The sequence below is a fragment of the Pollachius pollachius genome (assembly GCF_949987615.1).
Source record: "Pollachius pollachius genome assembly, chromosome: 6".
NCBI lineage: Eukaryota > Metazoa > Chordata > Actinopteri > Gadiformes > Gadidae > Pollachius > Pollachius pollachius.
In genome coordinates, this window is record NC_136939.1 from 4,070,566 (window position 1) to 4,084,591 (window position 14,026).

Here is a 14,026-nt window from a genome sequence, read left to right on the forward strand (position 1 = left end):
CTCCGAAATAATTACAAACTAACTTGGCCTATATGCCAAGTAGCAAATGATCAATCTTTTGTTGTCTGTTCATTTGCTATTTGGCATATTTGTCGATTTGATTGAGATTAGGGTTGGTACCTATAACCTAATCCTTCATTTGAAATTTGATTGTGTATGACTCATGTATGACTCAAACATACAGGGAAAGTCAAGCTTAAAATAAACAGTATATAAACAGTACAATAAATTATTGAAGGTTGCTTTTGTTAAGGTTATTTAAGGGTATGCCTAGGCAAGTGCTTCTTAACAGTTTGGACTAATAATGATGATTTTTCATTCATTCATTCATCTTCATTGCCCATCGGGAATTACTAAAGTATCGTTATGATTAGTGAGAGAGAAAGAGTGTGACTCCTGTTTGTTCATCTTCACACTCAGTCCTCTGATCGACACACAAACACAAATAAAAATACTTTAACGTTTAAACAACCAACATGGAAGTCTTAACATATAAACGCAAAGGCATATTCCCACATTCTAAGCCTACATGGCAAAACTGGACTTACATTTGACAAACATTCTCCTCTGAGGCTCCAAATATGATAGCAATAAAGAAAATGTATGAAGGACATTTTTCATGCAGAAAGATTCTCCTGTGAACCAATAACATAATAAAATTCAAGATTACTTTATTGGTCACTAAGGAAATTTGTCTTAGACATAAAGGCTAACACATGCAAATGCATCAGTTATCGTGCAGTAACAGACATAAGGTGCATTGCACAACATGTCACACCCTCCACATATGTCCTGAGTTTAGGAGATTCACAGATCAGAGGGGTTTTCATACATATTTGGGTATCTTTTTTTATATCTTCTTGGTACCCTGTAGGGGGGTCCAGGCTTATCAGCCATGTGCACTCAATTAAATTGTGAGCCTGCAGTTGGATTTGCCAGACTGAACTCAGTCTATTCAAATTATAAAGTAGAAAGACATATATACCGTTTGCAGGTCATGAACAAAGGATATAAAATACTTATGAATGTAATTATGTCCAGTGAGCAAAGGTTCATACCAGACGTGGCACAAGTCTCCCTTCTCATTAAAGCATGCCAAAGAAATTTGCAGACAGAGTGCTCAGAAGAGTAATTGGGGGTGCTGGCATGAATGACATGAACATGGAACATATCTCATTATTCTCTCGTTACTTTGTCAAGTAAAGAGATATTTTACGGAGACAATATTTGAGGACTCCGATGGGCTCTTGATTGGGTCGGAGGGTTAATCATCACGTGTCTGTCCTGCATGGGACCGTACAGCCGGCGGAACGTTGGCGTCGTCAAAAGGGGGGCAGGAAACGCTGGTGAACAACCGGCGCCAACCGGAAACGGAACGTTGCTGCAGCGATTTCTGTTGATGCACATGGCGACGTTACCGGCCGGGATTCATTCACTCTGTTTCGATGTTTTAATCTGACATGGAATTAATTACGGTAAGTTGTTGTGATAAAAATGTATTCTTTGCAAGCGGCTCCGCTTTGAACCGCAACAACTCCCGCTAGTTTAGCGCCCGACTCCGTTCAGTAGTACGTTAACCGGGCACGTCTTCATAGCATTATAACGTTAGCATGTTCAATTCAGTCCTTTAGAGGAAGATATGCGTGGTCGAATATATATATATATTTTTAATAGCACATGATTATCTGTGGTCTTTGTTTGTGTTTATACTCACCATATCCAGATTTCAATCTGATATACCAAACACTGTCAGTTGTGACATCACAATCACTCAATACCGTCATATTGAAAGTATTTATTCGAATGTACATCTGGGTGGTGCCTTGGTCCAACCTCATGTTGGAACAATGGGACTCCTTGAGGGCCCATCTTCTTATCGGGTAGGACCCGATGCATGTAGTGCTACGACCGCTAGTGATGGCATGTGCGTGTTGGCCACAAGTGATGCTGCCGTGAGGACCTATCGACTTGTAGATCACCCTGGCTAACATTTTTTGTCTTGTTCTATTCCCTCGGTCAGCGTTTACACGGGTGGGCCATGTTCCGGTGATATGGTAATGTTTAGCACATGGCAACGGACGGCCTGGGACCAGAAGAGAAACAGTGTTATGCAAATGACAAGTGAAGACCCCAAGTTGCGGGCCCTGTCCCAACACCTGGAGGGGTATTTGGGAAAAGTTAGTTGAAACTCAATGTCCTCCTCTCCATTGTGTCTCGTACGCAAAGCTGCATTTGACACATGATACTGCCGAGAGCAGTCCAAACTGGGTACAGAGACATAAATCTTTGGTATCCAAAGGCGAAAGTATATATATAATAGTATATAAAATAAAATAAATGATGAGATGGGTGTTATAGTGCGCTGTGTACTGAGATTGACTGATACTCAACAACTCGTAACACATGCCACTGAATTAGGTCTGTTGTAGGATTGCATGTTTGTGTCACTTCTGAAGGCCTCTTCCACAAGTGCTTTCTTAACATGATTTTTCTGTTTTCCTTTTAAGCTTCAAGAAAGAGCTTCCTCATTGGAGAATTGTCCTTGGTGCTGTGCCAAGGGCTGGGTCCATGCACTGCGCTCCTATCCCATCAACCTAAAGGAATCCATCACCCTCTGCACAAATCCACAGGTCTGTACACTTGAAAGCATATTTTCCAACCTCGTGGTGAACCTATACTTGCCACTAGATATTTCATGCAGATACCATTAGGGATGCACCCATACCGTTACCAGTACTCAAACTCGGCCGTAACCATGGCAATGACACACCCCCTCCCCTCCTCCAACACCTCTCAAAACATCCCAAAAAGCATTTCTTCTAAGTGTTCGAATTCACACTGAAACAGTGGGTTCACTGGCTCTTAGTATTATTAAGTACTCATATCGGTACTCTGTATCAGTCAGTACCTAATTATAAGTACAAGTACTTGTGTGTTATCGGTGGATCCTTACAAACCATTATGTAAATGTTTGGAATATTCAGACATTGTCATGTTGGCTAGTGTTTGTGTCACTGAGAGAGGGTCATAAATTTTGACTTTCTACCACAACCCTATTTCCGTTTTTCTACATCCTTTGAGCTGTGTACGCAAGTAAACAGTCCCTGCAGCAAGAAGTTGGTGAATAAATCAGGGATGTCTTCTGACAGTTATTAAACAGATACATCAAAAACATGAAAAGGACATTCCTCTTTCCAACGTCCTGACCTCGCTGCCGCCACTAAACCACTGTAACCAATACGGCTCCTTCCCTTTCTATAACCCAAATAACACACATTCGGCACACCTCGTTCCAGCCGGCTTCAACGACTGGGGCAAGGTGAAATAATCACATACCTTTTGGTTAGGACACGTCTTTGTCAAAGATTCCCAGGATTGTCCAGCAACATTCAAATATAACTGAATTAGTTGTGTTAAAGATGGTGGGTGGCCCAGGATTAGGTCAGCAGGACATTGTGGCTCTCGGCTCCTTTGCAACTGCGGGTATTCATGAGATGATTAGTGAAGTCCCATGTAGTCACAGTGCTGTCCCTCTCCTCAAACCCCCCCACAGTGCCTCTATCCCCTGGTAACGACCTATGTAGTCAAAGTGCTGTCCCTCTCCTCTAACCCCCCCACAGTGCCTCTACCCCCTGGTAAGCAGACCTCTGGAGGATGTCTTGGCCGAACTGATTCCGGTGAAGGCGCAGATTGGAGTTAAAAGAAAGAACGGGCACGTCCTGCCAAGCGACGATGTCGCCGTACCTCCTCCCAAACGGCCGCGGTCTCACAGAGACGAGCCGGGGCCAGAGGCCTCGGACTCTTCTGTCACCGGAGAAGAACCTCCTGCCATCGACGTGGATGGTACGGCGTTCACCGTGCTGCAGGAGGTCTGTGAGGAGGCTCTCTGGGGGACGCCTCCCTCAGAAGGGCCCCTCTCTGCGGAGGCTGTGTGTCAAGGAGAGGGCGCCAAGGACCAGGGGGACGACGTTCTCGTACCCACGTGCTCGCCGAGCAAACCCACGCCGGGGGAGACTGCGCTGTCTTCGGCCGACCCTCTGTCGTCCGTCGGAGGGTTCGGCACGTTCGGGCCCCCGTCGGCAGGCTTTGCACCTCGCCGTGCCTCAGTGGTAGAGGAGGGGACCCCCGGAGGCGTACTGTTTGGACAGGCAAACGGCCCGCTCCGTGACGGCCTCCGGCCCTGCGATCTGGACTCGGCCCAGGGCGGGGAACCCTTGGAGGATTTAGTGGAATGCATCTTGGCGTCGGCTCCGGCCGAGAAGCCACGGCTTCTGGACAGCGAGGGGACCTCTGTGCTTACGGGGGTCACGACGAACGAGGCAGAAGCAGAGGCGACGGCCCCGACGTGGGAACAGGCCGACGCCGAGAAGAGCCTGGGAGACATTCTCCCCCGACGGACGCAGGCCGGGCCGCCTGAGGAAGAGGAGGAGCTGGTGTCCCTGCCGGCCAGGCTGTTCTGGAAGAACAGCGATGAGCTGTGCTGGCTCGACGCGTTGCTCGTCGCTTTGGTCAACTGTAGGAGCCTGAGGGACCACGGACCCGGAGAAGGGGCCCCGGAGTCCCCCATATGGGAGCTCATCACGGAGTACGACGAGGTCTGCGCCGCTGTCCAGGCGCACCAGCTCACTGGCAGAGGTGAGAGGCTCCTAACCGATGCGCCGATCGACTGGGTGAACGATGATAGGTTAGGGGTGCAACGGATCACAAAACTCACGGTCTCGGATCGTGTAGCGGTTTTCGAGTCACGGGTCAGATCGTTTTCGGATCAACAGCAAAAAAGATGACAAGACAAATGTGACTTTAAATAAAAAATTAGGTAATAATCCTGCTTCCTTTAAGCATAGTAAATATTTAAAAAAATTGCTTGTGTCCACATAAAATAAAAACTTATAAAAAATAATTTAAATGAAATAAAGTGCAATCTGAGGCATCATTCCTTCTTTTTAACATGGATAGTAAATAAAAAAATAAAAAAAACTGTCCAAAGGAGGCTTAGAGAACCGGGCGAAAAGACTACAACCAAACATAAACAGCCCGTTTCCGTTTCATTGGGATTTACGAAACGCCAAATAAAACACGACAGAAACCGTATTTTGCTATGATACTTGATTAGGAACATCAACGAACACCACTAACCACTCGGTGAGTTGCACATTTCTGAAAACGAGCGTTTAGGGTTGTTTTAAGGACAGGTTTGTGAATGCCCATAGCCAGCCATTCTGAAGCAGGCAGGGGCGAATCGAAATGAGCCTAATACCTGAGACAGTACCAATACTCAACATTTCGCCGTGTCAACCACTATATTTCATCCTAGACAAACCAGAAAGGGGGCTCAATGTGCTAAATACCGGAATTGTCCTTTAAACATGCGCTGATCACGTGAACGCACAACTCTTTATTCTTTATTTATTCTTTACTTATACCATGGGTATAAGCTGGGTTTGTATTAGGGCTCAGTGTTTCCCCCAGAACATGTATTAGTCAAGGTGGTCAAGGAGCGGGGGGGTTTACGGTCTTCAGTGAGGGTTTCAGTTCCCAATAACATATACACACACCTGATACCGCCGTTTCAATTCCATTCAAAAAGCCTTGAGGCATGACTATTGTTGTGAACAGTATTACCGATGCATTATTTATCTTTATTTTTTGTACCTGGTGGAAGCATGTTTTTTTTCCCTACGAGAGTTTTGTACGTTGTTAATGCATGATCATTTATAAAAAAATATTAAAAAAGAAAAGAAATTATATATTTTTTTCTTTTTTTTTATACATTGGTAGTCAAGGCGGGGCCCTGTTGTTAAGCCTTAACCATTCAGTGCTGGGGGAAACACTGGGGATGAACGATTTTGGGACATAATCGAAAAGCGATTATTTAGGCCATGTAAGCGATTTAGTAAGCCTTTTTTCTTTATAAAGGACCTTATGTCCTGTGTTATTCACTAAACAAGCAATAAATCATTCTATAGTATGACAAACGCAACATTGGAAGCAGTCAACATCTAAACTGCTCTTTCCTTTAGGCCAGGCCTATGTGTGGAGATGAAATGATGCATGAAGTGATAATATAACATCTTTAATTAACTAATCAATTGTAAAAGAAAGTTAAATACGACTCTTACAGATCTCTAAAGAGTTACAGTAACAAATCAAAAAAAAAAATGCAAATCGCGTTCCATTACATCACAATGTCTGTTTGAGTTTGATTAATCGTTTAGCCCTAGTTTGTATAGGGCCCCCGTTTCAGAATACAGCAGGGGAGTACAAAACGATATCAGTTCATAAACGTATAAACTCAGCTGTTCAGTGAGTGCTCTGCTGTAGGAGGGAATAATGTGTGTACTGCTGGAAGGACATTATTTTAAAGCAACCACTTGAATGATAGAAACAGAGAATAAATTATTTAAAGCTATTCGATGAGAAATCTGCAACACTTGTTGGCCTGTCTTACCCAGATTCAGACGAGTTGTTTTATTCCTCATTGTGCGTTTGGACGGGAGTGCAATGAGGCTGCAGGGTTTCATTACCCTACAGTGTAGCTCTTGTTCATGTGAGAATGTGTACATCTCTGTGCATCACTTTCAGTGTTTCCCCCAGAAAATGTCTCAGACAAGGTGGTCAAGGAGCGGGCGGGGGTTTCTCCGTTTCAATTCCATTCTAAAAGCTTTATGGAACGACCATTGTTGTAAACAGTATTACTGATGCATTATTTATCTTTATTTTTTTTACCTGATGGAAGTATGTTTTCTTTCCCTACGAGAGTTTTCTACTTTGTTAATGCATAATAATTTAAACCCTAAAAAAAAAATAATAAAAAAAAAAAAATATATATATATATATATATATATATATATTTATGTATGTATGTATGTATATATCTATATATGTTTTCTTTTTAAATATACAATGGTAGTCAAGGCGGGGCCGTATCGGTAACTATACAGTGCTTGGGGAAACTGCCTTTAGCGGGTCATTAAAATGAACGCAAATGTTATAACCACTTGACTTTCAACGAGTATTCAGGTTATGTAAAGTGTAATACATGTTCACATAACACATTGTACAATTAAGGTGATATGATTTGAACTCAAATAATGAAAGGTTCTTCATCTGTTCAGGTGTGTTCATACCAAAAGTGAAGCAAAGGACTTCTACTTGCGTTACTTGGGCAGGGTTGCTCAAGTGAACCGCAAACTTTTCCCGTGCGATGATTCAGCGTCAAGCAAAATCCACGGGAGAGTGCAAATATTCCAACTTGAGCTATTGACTGATTTGGAGCTTTTGACAGATTCCCACCAGCCATGCCGCCTGCAATGCCAGTGGGATATCATCTATTCGCGTCACTCGATTTGACTTTTTATGTATTCGCTTTCGTGTGATCAAACGGTGTCAACATGAGAGTTGAGGCATAAAACCTCCACACATTGAGGGGTGTGGTCGATATATGGACATATATCGACCACACCCTTGTGTGTGTGGTCGATGTTAACTGAACATGTTTGTGGCTGCTATTGACTATGTACAATCTTTTATTGACTGTGTGCACTTTATTTGTGCAGTGTCCTTGGGTACTTTTAAAAAGTGCTTTTAAAATAAAATGTATTATAAGATGACCTGTATGTCTCAGGGTGCGTGGACCTCCGCCTCATGCGTTCCCTGTGATCCCCTCATGCCCAGACGGTGTTGTGAGGGTCCCAGACAGGGTGCTGCAGAAGGCCTACTCCGACCTGCACCGCATCCGCATGGCCGTCTTCCAGCTGCTGCAGCCCAAACTACGCTGCCGCCTGGGTAGGTTCAGTCACCTGTTCGGTGACTGCTGGCAAAGCTAACCTGCCACATCTTATTCAAAGAACTTAACTACTTGGAACTTGGAAGTGGAAACGTTAGTGTGTGTGTGTGTGTGTGTGTGTGTGTGTGTGTGTGTGTGTGTGTGTGTGTGTGTGTGTGTGTGTGTGTGTGTGTGTGTGTGTGTGTGTGTGTGTGTGTGTGTGTGTGTGTGTGCGCGAGTGCATGGCTCCTGTGTGAGTGTTAAAGTGTATGTTGAAGTGCGTGGCTCCTGTGCGTGTGAGTGTTAAAGTGTGTGTTGAAGTGCGTGGCTCCTGTGCGTGTGTGTGTGTGTGTGGAAGTGCATGGCTCCTGTGTGTGTGTGTGTGTGTGTTGAAGTGCATGGCCCCTGTGTGTGTGTGTGTGTGTGTTGAAGTGCATGGCCCCTGTGTGTGTGTGTGTGTGTGTGTGGAAGTGCATGGCTCCTGTGTGTGTGTGTGTGTGTGTGTTGAAGTGCATGGCCCCTGTGTGTGTGTGTGTGTTTGTGTGTGTTGAAGTGCATGGCCCCGGTGTGTGTGTGTGTGTGTGTGTGTGTGTGTGTGTTGAAGTGCATGGCCCTGGTGTGTGTGTGTTGAAGTGCATGGCCCCGGTGTGTGTGTGTTGAAGTGCATGGCCCCGGTGTGTGTGTGTTGGAGGTCTGTGTGTGTGTTGAAGTGCATGGCCCCAGTGTGTGTGTGTGTGTTGGAGGTCTGTGTGTATGACCTCAGGTGTTGAAGCCTTCCTTCCCCTGGTGTCTGCAGGCCTCCGGGAGACGCCGGTGTTTGCCCTGCCGCTCCTGGTGGCTGGAGACCCGTGGGCCGAGGGCCTCCTGGAGCAGACCTTCCACTGGGCGTTTGAGTGCAGCAGGTGTCATGGCGTCAGCCAGACAAGGCAAGTGTCCCAACCGTTCTCCAAGTCGCGATGTGTTTGTAGTTTATGTAGGGCTGGGCGATTTTTACCTAAAAAAAAAAAAATCTCTGAATTTTTCTTAAACCAAACCCGATTATCGATGATAATCGATTTCTTTTTTTTTTTCTAGATATGACAAATGTATATACTTTCAAACTTGGATTTTATTTGAAGAAAAACAATGATTAACAAAAGCAAAATAAATGACACAAATCTCTGACTCTTTTGGCTCAGTTTAAGATTTTGGGGTGAATAAAAAAATAAAAGCTTCTGCTTTTGGTTTCCACAGACTTTAGGCAAAATCTAAACACTCACTTGGATATTTTACGTATTAAAAAAAAGAAAAAAAATCATTTTTTTTATAATCGATTAATCGCCCGACTCTAAGTTTATTCCTGAAAGCAGCATCCAAATATATGTTGGTGTTTCTATAAACATTGTATTTTATCTGCTTGTTCTGAGTTTACCTGGACCCTGCATAGCCTAATACCCCCACCGCCACTCCTTACTCTCCTTCAAACACCCCCCTTACGCACTTATTGTATGTTGTAAGTCCTGGTAGGGCTGCTAGATTATGGAAGAAATCAGAATCACGATTATTATGGTCAATGTTGAAATCCCAATTATTCAAATGATTATTCTGGAGTTTGAAAACCTGATGCATTTATTAAGCATTCCTCCTAAAAAAACACTAACTGAGAACTTTCTGGAATTTCCCACCTAAAGAAAATACACAATGTTCAAATAGAAAATAATGTACAAATATGTGTATCCAGCTGTTCTGCATTTCTATAAAACATTTAATGAATAAAATAAATATATTTAATAAAAAAAAATTAAAAAAAAGTTTCAACTCGACTAAATTCGTTTGGGGATCGTTTGACCGAAAAATCTAAATCGTGATCAAAATGTGCATAATTGCACAGCCTTGTACCTCCTGGTACCTTTAGCACTCCTCATCCCAGCTATCTCTGTTGTGTACGGGGAACGGGTTAACCTAGCAATTGTAAGCGCTTGGTACTTGGTTCTTTGAACATCCTTACTGTACTGACAGCGATCCATTGTTGTTTCTCCTTTCTTTTGACAAATGTGCTTACTGTAAGTCGCTTTGGATAAAAGCTGAATGTAAATCTTCCTTTTGGCGTCTCATCCGCACTGAAACAGCGTCTCCTGTCGCTGTAAACGAAGCGTTTGAAAACCACCTTCCACCTTTTGGGGTTTTTCCACACATACTCGTGTTTACTTCTGGTGTCATCGCAAGGACCGGTGAAACCCAAAAGGTCTTGCAACACAATGACATCATGACCTCGATTTACACACGGCAACAGTTTCACACGTTGATCGCGCGCAAGAGACCTTCAGACAATAGGGTGTGGCTCGTGCTGTCAGGTTTAATGACCCGTTTACCCCAAGCTGCTGTATCATAACAGCGCAGTGGTGCGCTGGCTGTTGCCTTCGCCGCTCGAGAAGACGCCCGTCCAAGCACATACCTCTAAAGTTTCTCTGTTGATCGGACCTATCTTTTTATTGCCCCCTGCTGACCTAGCATGCTTATGTCAGTGTTTTTCTTTTTAAAGGTGACATATTATAACACCAGGTTTGAGTGTGATGAGCCGTTACAAGCCGTTTTTAAAATCTGCCTCTTCTGACATCACCAGTGTGCTTGTCCACCTAAATGTATGACTGATGGATCAGTCTACCAGCCTACCCAGTGGACTGTAGCAAACGTTGCTCGTCTGTCTGTCATACATCTAGGTTGACACGCCCACCTGTGACGTCAGTAGGGGTCGATTTTCGAAAGGGCTTGTAACGGCTGATCACACTCACACCTGGTGATGTCACAATGTCACCTTTTAAATAGTTTCGGCCTTCCCTTGTGGAGATTCTCTATAACGCAGTCGGCGTGGACACGTGACCTGGTAACCAACGTTGGATGCTTCCTTCTTTCAGGGTGACCAAGCCACTGCCAACGTTCCCCAGCCTGGTGGCCGACTGGCATCCGGAGAAGGCGGCCCACCTGGGGCCCTGCAACCTGTGTCACCAGAAGGGCCAGAGGAGGACAATGGCTCTGGAAAGGTGAGGCTCTTCAGGGCTGACTCCGGTGCCACCTGACGCCCGGGTGGATTCCTGCCCCAGATGAGCTCGGTGCATGAAACTCGTCAGTCGAGATTGTTTTGTGGTCTTCAATTTGAACGTCCCTCTCATAGCGGACTTGCATGGAGCATGCATTCAGGTTGTGTAGAGGCCTGCACGCGATCCATATCGCTTTTTAAGTGTCATTTGTACAAACCAATGTTAATTAATATTTACTTAACCCAACTCGCACCCAATGTCCAGCATGTGTTGCTCGTTAAGGTCTTCTAAAGAAACGTCCAAAATGCTTACATAAAATAGTAAATTAAAAAAATCTGTAATATGGGTGAAGACCCAACATGGTTGTAAGCGACGGCGAGTCCTGATGTATCTCCGGCCCCGTTTCCCCAGGGTCCCTCCCGTGTTTGCCCTGCACTTTGTGGACGGGCTGCCGGGCAACGACCCCCAGAGCTACTCCTTCAGCCACCGCGGGCGCCGCTACGCCGTGTCCACCGTCATCCAGTACGACCGGGACATCAAGCACTTTGTCACCTGGACGCGCACAGACCACGGTGGGGGATTGTTTACTGTTGTTGTTGGATCCTTCACAGATCCTAGTGTCATTCGTGTGTGTATTTCTGATACGTTTTTTTTCTAAGTTGATCACATTCGACATGTGGTGCGATGTATTTTTTTCGAAATGAACTTGTATTAATAATCATGTTATAATAATCATTTCTATTTGTAATGTTTTTATATTTTATTTCTTCTGGCAGGAATGTGGCAGGAGTTCGACGACCTGAAGCATCCCTGCTGCCGCAGCCACCAGGTGCTCCCTGTCCCGGCCCAGGAGATGCACATCGTCTTCTGGGAGGCGGACGAGGACCCGGCCTGCTCCCCCCCCGCTCCGGTCGTGGGAGCCCCGCCTTCCAACGGTGAGCCACACCAGACGCCACCGCTGGCCCCGTCTCCGGACCGGTCCGTCCCCCCGTCGTACGACGACGGTTACCTCGACGCCGCGCTCGCTGAGTCCGCTCACGACGGAGCTGCGGCCCAGTGTCACGCCGGCGACGCGTCCGCCGGGTCGGCCGCGCTGCTGGACGCCTTCGAGGGCCTGTCCCACAGTGACATCGTGACGCTCACGCTGACGGCGGTCCGGCTGGACGCTGCGGGGAAGCCGCTGGCCGACCCGGCGCCAGAGAGCGGCTCTCCGGACGCCGGCGCCGACCGGACCCCCCCGGGAGAGGCTCTCGCTGAGTCCATGTCCGAGTCCGACAGCGGCAGACACGTGTCGAGCGATCCCACGTTCGTCCCCGTTTCCCCCAAGCGGAAACGCCAGGCTACACCCAAAGCCAAGAGCGGTGAAGAGCCCAAAAAAAGGGGCAGGAAACCGAAGGCTCCCCCGAAACCGAAGGCTCCCCCGAAACCGAAGGCTCCCCCGAAACCGAAGCCTCCCCCGAAAGTGAAGGCTCCTCCGAAGCCGAAGGCCTCTCCGAAACCGAAGCCTCCCCCGAAAACTCCTCTTTCAAAGCGCAGCAAAAAGGAGCTCGCAACCGCCGTGGCCATGGAAACGGCTGCTACCGCCAGCGTTCCGTCGACGAACCCCTCGCCGCCGCCTGCTCAGATCCCCGCGCCCGGCAACCCGCTGCAGCTGGACCGCTGGAGCTTCATGATGAGCAGACAGCCTCAGATCCGGCTCGGAGCCGCCCCGGGCCCGGAGCCACCGGCCGCGGCGTCCCCCGTGAGGCCCGCCCCCGCCCCCACCCCTCCGAGGAAACCCAGCGGGCCCCGGCCCCAGCTGAGGCTCGAGAGCAGCGAGCTGCCGCCGAAGAACGCCGGGATGTACGACGCCTTTGGCGGGAAACATAGAACTACCTCGGCGTCGTGGTCGCCGGCGGCGGCGGCGGCCCGAGAGCCCGTGGGGTACGGCGGCCCGTCCAACGAGCCGCTGCACACTCCTTCAGCCCCGCCCCCAAGCACGCCGACCGCGGCCAAGGGGGTCGCCTTCACCTTCCAGACCCCCGGAGCCACGGAGCTCCCCAGAACGACGCCCTCGGTAAAACGCGACCGCCTCTCGGACGTTCCCGACAGTCCCGTCACCACGGACTCCCTCCGACTCAAGCTGCTGAAGAAGCTCAAGGCCAAGAAGAGGAAGCTGGAGGCACTGAACCAGCTGCTGCAGGGCGGGGCGGGGCCCGGGGCGGCCTCCCCCCAGGTCGTCACCTCAAGCACGGCCCCGGGGTCGAGCTGCGAGGACCTGCTCACCGCCTGGCTGTCCCCCACCTCCACCGTCGGCAACCGGTCCCCCGACAGCTCCGGGCTGGCCGAGACGCGGACCAATGGGAGCGGGGCGGGGCCTGTGGGCGGGGCTTCCCAGATGAACTATCCCACACCTTACTGCTTGCCGGGCGGGGAGGACAACCTGCTGGAGGAGTTCATGTCCGGGGGGGCCGCACTGCAGCGGCAGACCCCCATGGAGACTCAGGGTCTCAGCGGGCAGGGGGGCGGCGGCGGGAAGAAAGTGTGTGCCCTGTCGAACGAGTTTGAAACGTTTGACATGGATGACCTATATTTGTTTTGAGTCGTTTATGCAACGAAATATTGTATGTTTGGTTATTGTGATACGGATGGTGGCAGTACTGTAAGGTATGTTCCCTGAAGGCTACTTTAAACGAGTTGGCACTGTCTTGTGTGGAAGGAAATTAAAAAGATGCAACAAATGAGTTGATCATGTTTCAGTATGTAGGTTTCGTTAAGCACTTGTATGTTTCCTTGAATTCTAGGGTCGTCTTCGCTCAGGAGGCAGAGCAGTTGCCCTGCTTGGTTGCTAGTTCGATCCCCAGCTCCTCCTAGCTGAGTGTCCCTGAGCAAGACGCTTAACCCTAGCTGTGACACACTGGTGTGTCAATGTGTGTATTAACCGATGTAAGTCGCTTTGGAGAAAAGCGTCTGCTAAATGCCCTAATTGTTATTGTACTGTTTAGAGAGAAAAAATATTTTTTTTAGATACTACTTGAATATTTCCATATAATTGTTATTTTTGTTTTAATTTATAAAAAGATATCAGAAATCAATGATCCTTTTTGTTTGTCCACTGTTTGCAATAAAAAAACTATTTGTTTGAACGACAAGACAAATTTGAGTGTTTATAGGCCTAGCTGGTCGTGACTTCCTTGTGCTATTATTTGATACAACATATTCGATGCGGAACACACTTATCACAGCTTTTCATAAGATCCTGAAT

General features: G+C 47.4%; 1 protein-coding gene across 4 annotated transcripts; it reads left to right on the forward strand.

Moving 5' to 3' along the window:
- Positions 1-1,386: 1,386 nt before the first annotated feature.
- Positions 1,387-13,907, forward strand: uspl1 (ubiquitin specific peptidase like 1). Of its 4 annotated transcripts, none has more exons than XM_079737490.1 (9): positions 1,387-1,475; positions 2,021-2,177; positions 2,508-2,630; positions 3,621-4,635; positions 7,675-7,785; positions 8,562-8,691; positions 10,660-10,785; positions 11,194-11,354; positions 11,559-13,907. In XM_079737490.1, the coding sequence occupies exons 2-9, from the start codon at positions 2,052-2,054 to the stop codon at positions 13,361-13,363; spliced, it is 3,597 nt and encodes a 1,198-aa protein (XP_079593616.1). In that variant the 5' UTR covers positions 1,387-1,475; positions 2,021-2,051; the 3' UTR covers positions 13,364-13,907. The 4 variants fall into 4 exon arrangements, with proteins under 4 accessions (XP_079593616.1, XP_079593618.1, XP_079593619.1 ...); XM_079737493.1 differs by having other exon boundaries at positions 1,431-1,475; positions 2,021-2,054; XM_079737492.1 differs by lacking the exon at positions 2,021-2,177 and having other exon boundaries at positions 1,410-1,475.
- The last annotated feature ends 119 nt before the right edge of the window (positions 13,908-14,026 follow it).

Bases quoted from the DNA above. Each gene is read 5' to 3' on its own strand.
- uspl1 (XM_079737490.1), top strand. From the start codon at position 2,052: ATGGTAATGTTTAGCACATGGCAACGGACGGCCTGGGACCAGAAGAGA. The intron at 2,178-2,507 runs GTTAGTTGAAAC...TTTCCTTTTAAG, and splicing joins TGGAGGGGTATTTGGGAAAA to CTTCAAGAAAGAGCTTCCTC. The intron at 4,636-7,674 runs GTGAGAGGCTCC...CCTCATGCCCAG, and splicing joins GCACCAGCTCACTGGCAGAG to ACGGTGTTGTGAGGGTCCCA.